Raw genomic sequence first — 8,675 nt, 5'->3', positions numbered from 1 at the left:
ATGGTCAAGAATCCTTGTCACATAGAAAGACATTTCAATCCCATGTATAGAAAGGAAGGGGACCTAATCATTGCTGGATTCTTCTCCCTTTTTGTGAAGTTGGATGTTCAAGTGGACAAATTTTTCTTCAAAATCAATCCCTCCCGAACTCCAGCACTACCAAAGTAAGTAGTTACTTTCCCACCCTGTCTAATTGCTGCAATAGTAATCCATATTTCTTATTGACTGGTTTGTTGGTACAGTTGTGTTTTCTTTATTCTCAGAACTTTGGTTAAAGCAAAGATATGGGTGCAAAAAATGATGAGAAATCTAATTTTCAATAAATTAATAAATTAAAAGTATTGTTAATGTGCAGTGCAGCAAACATAGAGAGACTATTCATCCCTCATCTATTTGACATTATAAAAATCACAGATTCATCTCCACTGATGGCAAAACCTCACCCAGTACAAGGAGGGGTGAAACACATTAGGGAGGATCGACACTCAACATTGGGGTTTAGGTGTCAAAACTATATCCTCTAAGAATGGCCTAGTTAGGACCTGATTATGTGTTCTAAATAGAGGAGGAAATATTCACAGTTGTGTTTATACGTAATGAAATTCTCAAGGTCATTTATGAATGCTTGGCATGAGTGAGATTTGGGTAAAGAGTGTTTCTGAATCATAATAACCTAAAATGGGGTGTGTGATCAAACATTCATTATCTTAGGCATCAGAAAAAAGAACAAATTCAGAATACTCAGTCCAGTTTTATCGCATCCAAAGCTTCAAGCCTTATCTTCTAAGCAGAGAACTGCTAAAGAAAAGCAATAAAATGTCTTATCTTTACTTAAAAACATTGATGGGTGTTAGGACCATTTGATGTAAATGATTCCATATTGATGTTTTACCAGTATCAGAGTAATATGTCAATACATCAAAAATACCAAACAATATGAACTTTACAATGTCAACAGGTGCATTGTATATCAAACTATTGACAAGATCCTATACTTGCATTGAGGTTTTCCTCATGTTATGCCTAGAAAATATAAGGTATAGGGTAATTTTTGACATTTGTTATCCCTTGCCATTTTTGTGACATTTTTAATAAAGATAAAGAGACCATCAAACTTTCTGTATTCCATACCCCATCTCTCATTTTCATGCTTTTGTCAATGATGTCCCCCAGTGTACAAATGGAATCTCTGCTATGTTCCATGTCTCAGAATTCCGATTTTCATTTAAAATTCAACTCACTTGATATGAAGACGTTCCTGCTCCCCCAAGCTATTGATGACTTTCTCCAAGTCATATTTTATCATCTTTGTCCCAAATGTCTACTTCAGATAGTGTCACATTTTCATTTCTGGCCTAAAGAAGAGAGGTTTTTTTCTTGTCTCTATTGTCTTTCTATCCAGATGACTATGGTAGCTAATTTAGCTAGAGTAAAGTTAGTACTGAACCTTGAATCTTTCAGTATTACCCATTACATGGTCAAGACAATCTTTTGAAATATATGTGTTCCATTTGCTTTCCAGTGTATAATGTCAAGAATCATTATAAGGCATTTAGAAGCAATTTTATCAATGTAATCATCTATTCTTAGCTAATAGCTTTGCATAGTAATCTCATTGCAATTTGAGAATTAGAAATCCGTCTTTCTATTTTTGTTGAAGATAGTCTGTATGAGCTGTACAATTCTTTGTCAAATTGAGACATAAACTAATGTCTAAAATATATCATCATTTGTGTGTGTGTGTTAATGTCTTAATGTGTGTGGTCTTGAAAGAATCTTACAGGATGTAGTTCAAGTCTGTCATATTACTATTGTGGACATTGACACTCATGGTGGTGAAATGATGTGCTCAGGACCCCAATTTTTGTCAATTTTAGGGGCAGGATTTAGGATAGAAATTTCTGATTCCGTATCTGACACCCTTCCCACCATCACAATTTGCTGTTTCTTTGCATATAGAGTTTTGCCTGTTTTTTTTTAAATTTTTTCCTCTTATTTTAGCTCAATGTTCAAACAATATCACCATTTCCTTGCTTTTCAATATGCTGTTGATGAGATCAACAAGAACCCTTATTTGCTGCCCAACATAACCTTGGGATACCAGTTACTCAATAACTTCCATCTGGAGAAACTAGCTGTGGAGAGCTCCTTAATATGGCTATCAGGAAGAAGTCCCATTATTCCCAATTACAGCTGTGATAAACAGTCCAATTCTGTGGCTGTCATTGGAGGGATGTCAGCTACACTTTCTATGGCCATGGCCACCATTCTCAAACTGTATAAAGTTCCACAGGTAAGAGAGAACCATATAGTCACTCATTTTAATCCAATATGTTCTTTACATTTAAAACAGCAAATTCTTTATAATCTGTTGGGATGTAGTATCAATAATTCAATAACCAAATATTTAAGAAGTCCTCCAACATGTTCTGACAAAAGGTGATACAAAAAGGAGGTCCTTTTCCATCTGGGAAATCATTCTGTATGTTAAGTGAAGTTATGGTCTGATGATTTCGAACCAAGCAAAAATCTAAAGGTGACTATACTTCTAATTCACCTTTTTATACTTTTATACAACTCTGAAGACCTTAGATAGGAGAAAGCTTTCTTTTTTCTCACCTCCAAAAATTCCCATGAAGAGGTCTCCCTACCTTTCCTTTTTAAAATTGATTTCTGTATGTTCCCTGAAAACATGAAGCTCTAGTAATTGTCTTCATCAGTATGTACTAATAAAGAGCATCCAATTTTGTGTTTACTGAGATCTTCCAATCAGGTAATGCCTTGAGAAATACACCTACTAGTGATGTTAATGTATCAAGTGGTAAAGATAGCTTTGTGCTATTTTTGGTGTAATTAAAATTGCTCTTTTTAGTATCCCAATTTTTCTACAACCCCCCTCTTTTGTTTGTTTTTTTGTTCCTTCTCTCATTTCAGCTAATTTATACTTTTATGATAGTAGTTTGTAGTTTAATTTATATTTATTTAGTCAATTAGAGGATACTTACCTAGCATATTATAGATAAAACCATAGCTAACTTATATAAAATGTATTTGTTTTCTCAATGGGGATATGAGAAAGCCTTTTCATAATTTCTCTACTGAAGTTTTAAAATTGCCATTATTGTGGTTCATATTTTACACATTTTAGGGCACATCCAAACCTATTATATGTTAAAGGATGTGAAAGTACTATTGCCCTACCTTCCCACTTTATAGTATGAAGCATGTTGTAATTAGGCAATATTCTTTCTCTACTTTTTCTTTGTTTATTTGTGTTTAATACACATTATTACTGAATTTTGTTGGAGTGAAAAATTAGAGTATAAGGGAAAAACAATGGGAGAGATTGTAAAATAGAAAAACGAAGTGAACATAGCATGTGTAGATTTATATTTATTCTCCTTAGATCTTTTTCTGGATGCAGATGGCATTTTATGTCCAACATCTATTGGTGTAATTTTTTTTCTGGTTTCCTGGAGGTCTTTGGGAAGCCTTCCTTTCAGCAGAGTAATCACCACAGGAATAGCCAGGTGTTAAAGTCCAAAAGTCTTTATTGTCTCCTTGGAAGTCCTATCTCCTTCACTTGGGGCTCCTCTAGTTTTCTGAAGGGCCTTCAGAGGAGACTTGGTGTCAGTGGAAGAAATGCAGGAGGCCAGGCCAGCCATCATGAGGCTGATGAAGATGGAACTGAATTTGGTCCTGTCTTTATTGGCTGTTGTTCACTCCATTATCATAGATTTGAATCTTGTGGAACTATATTAAGTACTAAGTACATGTACTGAACTAGAGAGCTACAAAGCACCATGCTAAACTAGATAACATTGTCTTTATCAATTCCTCTGACTTAGCACCTTGTAAGAATCCTTGTTTCAAGTTCAGAGTTCTGGCCCAGAACATAGTGGGATTGTTTTGGATCTCTGACCTGCTGAGCCTTTCCAAGATGATCTTCTGACATTCTTGCTGTTGGTGTGAACAATGCATTCCTTGTTGTGCTTGTTTTGCTCAGCATCAGTTCATGTAAATCTTTCCAGGATTTCTATAATCAGCTTATTCATCTTCTTTTTTATACAACAATAATATTTCATTACCTTCATGCCCCAAAGTTTATTCAGACATTCTGCAACTCATGGGAATCCATGTGGTTTCCAACTTTTTGTTACCACAAAAAGACCTGCTACAAACATTTTTTTTTTGCAGAAGTAGGTCCTTTTTTCTCTTTATGATTTTTTTTTCATACAGAGCCAGTAATGGTACTGCCAGGACAAAGGACATGCACACTTTTATATTCCATTAGGCATAGTATAGATTACACTCCAGAATGCTTGGATAAGTTCACAACTCCACAAATAAAGCAATAATAATCATCCAGTTTTCCCACATCCCCTCCAGTATTTATCATTATCTTTTCCTGCTGGAACTCTGTCTTCCCAGAAATCAGAAGGAGTCAGGATCACTAAATGTCTTTATTCTTGATCTTTACTGTCCCCTCCAACGCCAGGTCACAAGTGTGAGAGAGAGTGAGTTCAGCCACCCAAGTTTTTCCTACTCCTCCCACACAAGTCACTTCCCCCTCTTTGTCCCACCAATCAAGTCAGCACAGAACAGCTGGGGAGGGTCAACCTTCAAACAAGTTAATAGGGAACCGTCCAATTGGCAATTAGTCTCACGTGCTTCATTATCCAAGTGCATTGCTCAGTTCTTGCCCTTTACATCTCCCGCTTTCTTTTGTTTTAGACCACAGGTGGTCGCGCTATCCCTGACTTTTCAGGGAGGTGAGAACCCCACAAAAGAGGTGATCATGCCCCCCCTGATTTCTCAAGAGGGGAGATGAAAGCACTAAAAAGGAGATAATCACGCCCTCCCTGACATTTCAGGAAGGGAGATGAAAAGCACCAAAGAGAAGTGGGGATTTGCTAGTGGCTTTCTGGGTTGAAGGGACTTATTAGAGACAAGTATGCTCAAACCCACCAACATGGGAGTTATTACACAAGCACATAGCAATAACGCAGAGGCTATTAGTGGTGACTCTCCCCACAGTCAGTGCAGACTCAATGTGGTGTAACAAACAGGAATTGTACATGCAAGTAGTGATATAACAAACAATATAAATCAACATGGTGTTGTAAAAGATTTCCAGAAGTCCTAGAAGGAGGGTATGTAAACAACACACATATACGCCTTCTTCAGCAACCAAGAGATAGTCCAAAACCAATCTATTGTCCATTGCTTCACGTGTTAAGGAATCCAATGATCCCCACAAGTTTTTGAAGTCCCACATCAGTCTTTTTATATGTTAGGGAATCCAATGATCCTAACAGGTTTTGAAGTCCAGCAACAGTCTTTTTATATGTTAGGGAATCCAATGATCCCAACAGGTTTTGAAGTCCAGCAACAGTCTTATGATACCTCAGAGAGTCCAATGATTCCTGAGGACTTTCAAGTCCAACAGTTTTTGATGTCCATGGGTCAAACGCCATAACTGCCAGGTTCTTTCAATGGTGGGCACAGTCAGCAACTGAACCACCCGATGTATCTTGGGTCTTTTCCTTTGTTTCAAGGGTCTGCTCTGTCTCTCTCCGATGGACAAGGCAAATACGGCTCGTTGGCACCCATCTGATTCCTTCTCCATCTGTAGAGATACACGCAAACCCTCTCCCCTAAGCAGTTAACCTATCTGGTCCCTTCCATTCACCACTTTCTGGGTCTCTCCACATCACCTGGCGATTATCTAAAGACAGTGGAGCTGCTCGCACTGGACACTGCCCTTCTGGTGGGTTATAAAACCTGTCTGCCAGAACCAGTGCATCTTTGTCAAAAATTAAAAAATTAATGGTATAGAGAACTAAATTTAGAAGTTCTCTAGGATTACCTGTGGCTCCCCCTTTCTTTTGTTTTTGGAGGAGTGTCTTAATATCTCTGTTTCTTCTCTCTACTATTGCCTGCCCTTGAGGATTAAAGGGTATGTCCGTGGTATGTAAAATCTTATACTGTGCACAAAAGTGTGTAAAATGTTTGGATGTATATGCAGGTCCATTGTCTGTTTTTATTGCTTGTGGCACACCCATAATTGCAAATGCTTGTATAAGGAATTCAGTGACCAGACAACAGCCCAGAGGGACCAGCCAGATGTCAGCAGCCCTCCAGACGCTGATGGCAGCAATGTCCCTCCTGACAGTGACACCAGAGACACCAGACACAGTTCCAGTGTTGCAGCTGAGATGGACTGTTTTGGATGATATGCAATATAAAGACTTTAAATAGATAATGGGCCTACTTGCTTCTCCTGTGGCTACTTGCCATATGGTGGCCTGGGAAGAGGCTTTGCCCTATGCTTTCTATTGAAGGACTATGCTTTTATATTAGTGGGTGAAAAACCAACGCACCCACCTGCCGTTGTTATTGAGACAATGTTACTGGACATGATTTTGCTTATGTGCACCTGTGAAACTAGAATTTCTCTAGAACTGTGAAAAGTGCAATAGAGAATTATGATAAGCTAGAATTGTTCTAAGATTGTGAAAAGTGCAATAGAGAATTGTAAGAAACTAGAATTGGTCTAGAATTGTGAGAAATGCAACTAGAATTATGACAACCTACCTCACTGATATTTAATTGCTAACTAGAATTGTGATGTTTTACCTTGTTGACTTCCCACCTCAGTGTTGACATCCTACCTCGTTGGCATCCAACCTCTTTGGCTTATTATCTCGAGTATGACTTTGATGAATAGGTTGAACACTTGGGCCACTGTTGAGCCTGGTTCTCATTGTCATACTTCTGTTTACTGATCTGCTGCTTTGTACCTCCTTGGGCATAACACTATCATCCCGATTAAGTGAACTATAGCTGGTGCTAAAAGTTTAGCTTGATGAGATGTGCAGTTCCCACAAAACAAGAGAAGGGAATTGTAAGGGCCCTTTAAATGGGTGGACACAGTGCATCGGGAGATTGAGGCCCAGAAGTAATTTCTGTGGATATTAGGATTGCCTTGTAGGTGGGATCTTGTCCACATTGAGATAGCTTCATAATGGGTGACTCTCTTGCTGATTGGCTGTGTGTGTGAACTCACAGGCCCTATGTAAGCCCAGTGCAGGCAGCAGTCGCTCTCTTTACCCTGGCTCTCTTCACCCTGGCTCCCTAGCCTGGGTGGCCAAGCCAAGATGGATAGCCGAAAGAGGTAAGGATTTTGGTAGTGAATACGTGGGTCTTCTGACCAGGTGTTCACTTGGGAACCAACAAGTCAGGGCATCAGTCAGGGCATTATGTGAGTAGGTATAATAAAGGCTTTTAAGATTGCACGTGGTTGTTCTTGAGTGCGCTACCGGTTATTAAACTATAGATTCAAGAGATTGTGGACAGAGACCTTTGAAGGCCTCAGAGGAGGCGAGCTGTGTAGAGTTCATACTGCAAAGGTCAGTGGTCAAAGGTACTCTGTTGGGCCTAGGGCAGACTAGTAATTGTAACTGCCAGGAGAGCACATTACAAATGGTGCCCAACGTGGGGCGCCAGATGCTGGAACTCTGTCTTCCCAGAAATCAGCCGGAGTCAGGATCAATAAACGTCTTTATTCTTCATCTTTACCGTCCCCTCCAATGCCAGGTCACAAGTTCAAGTGAGCATGAGTTCCACCACCCAAGTTTTCCCTACTCCTCCCACACAAGTCACTTCCCCCTCTTTGTCCCACCAATCAAGTCAGCACAGAACAGCTGGGGAGGGTCAGCCTTCAAATAAGTTAATAGGGAACCATCAAATTGGCAATTAGTCTCAAGTGCTTCATTATCCAAGTGCATTGCTCAGTTCTAGCCCTTTACATTTTCCTGTCATTTTAGCCAGTCCAAGAGGTGTGAGATCGTACTGTAGAACTGTTGTAATTTTCAATTCTCTAATCAATAGTGATTTAGAGCACCTTTCAATATAATTATAAATGGTTTTTATTTTATCATTTGAAAATTGTTTGCAAGGTTAGCATTGCCTGCTCTCTTCAAGAAAGAGTCTGGTTTCCCAGAGTTTGTCTTCTGACATGGGACTGCAAGTTGCTCTACTGATATGCTGCTCTACTGAGTCATCCCTGAGGTTCTTAATTGCTGAATTGCTATGATTAACCTCCACTCACTGGCTTTCTCAGAGTCTATCTAAGCTTGACAAAATGCCCCTTTCACCCCAGTGAGACTGACCTTTCTTGAAATTTTTTTTACTCTATCTTGAACTAGGGAGTGTTTTCATTCCATCAGATTCTGTTCAGACACTTTATTTTGATTTTTCAGGAAACTGGGAGAGTTTGAGCAGCTTTGTTACTTTACACCTCCATCTTGGCTCCACCTCCTGATACAAAAATAAAGACAATAATTTCTGAAACACTTGGCCTTAGGGGTTTCAACTCAGAAAGCCAAGAGTTTGGGAATCTGTATGAGGATATCCTTGCTGATTGGATCACTGGAGTTCTGATTAAAATCAGAATTCACTGCTAGTTAATTTATGACCTTCTTATAAAATATGGGCTGAATAGTATACAAAAGACATTGTGCATATGGAATTTTCTCTTGTGTCCTGTACAAATGTCATGATTGATAGTCTCATACAAGTACAATTTTTGTTGTTATTGTGTTTATAGAGTTCAAAGATTGTGGTACTCATTGCAAATGGAGTGAAATATTGCTTATCACATTTTTTACTAA

At 38.8% G+C, this 8,675-nt stretch overlaps 1 protein-coding gene across 1 annotated transcript in view; it reads left to right on the top strand.

Moving 5' to 3' along the window:
* Nucleotides 1–8,675, top strand: part of LOC141547589 (vomeronasal type-2 receptor 26-like) — a 36,329-nt gene continuing 27,654 nt past the window's right edge. Inside the window, exons 1-2 of the mRNA XM_074275975.1 lie at nt 1–164; nt 2,002–2,293. Of these exons, the coding sequence (XP_074132076.1) occupies nt 1–164; nt 2,002–2,293 (456 nt within the window). The remainder of the gene's footprint in view (nt 165–2,001; nt 2,294–8,675) is intronic.

Source organism: Sminthopsis crassicaudata, chromosome 6 (genome assembly GCF_048593235.1).
Source record: "Sminthopsis crassicaudata isolate SCR6 chromosome 6, ASM4859323v1, whole genome shotgun sequence".
Lineage (NCBI taxonomy): Eukaryota > Metazoa > Chordata > Mammalia > Dasyuromorphia > Dasyuridae > Sminthopsis > Sminthopsis crassicaudata.
The sequence above is the reverse complement of the archived record's forward strand: the minus strand, read 5'-3'. Positions and strand labels throughout refer to the sequence as shown.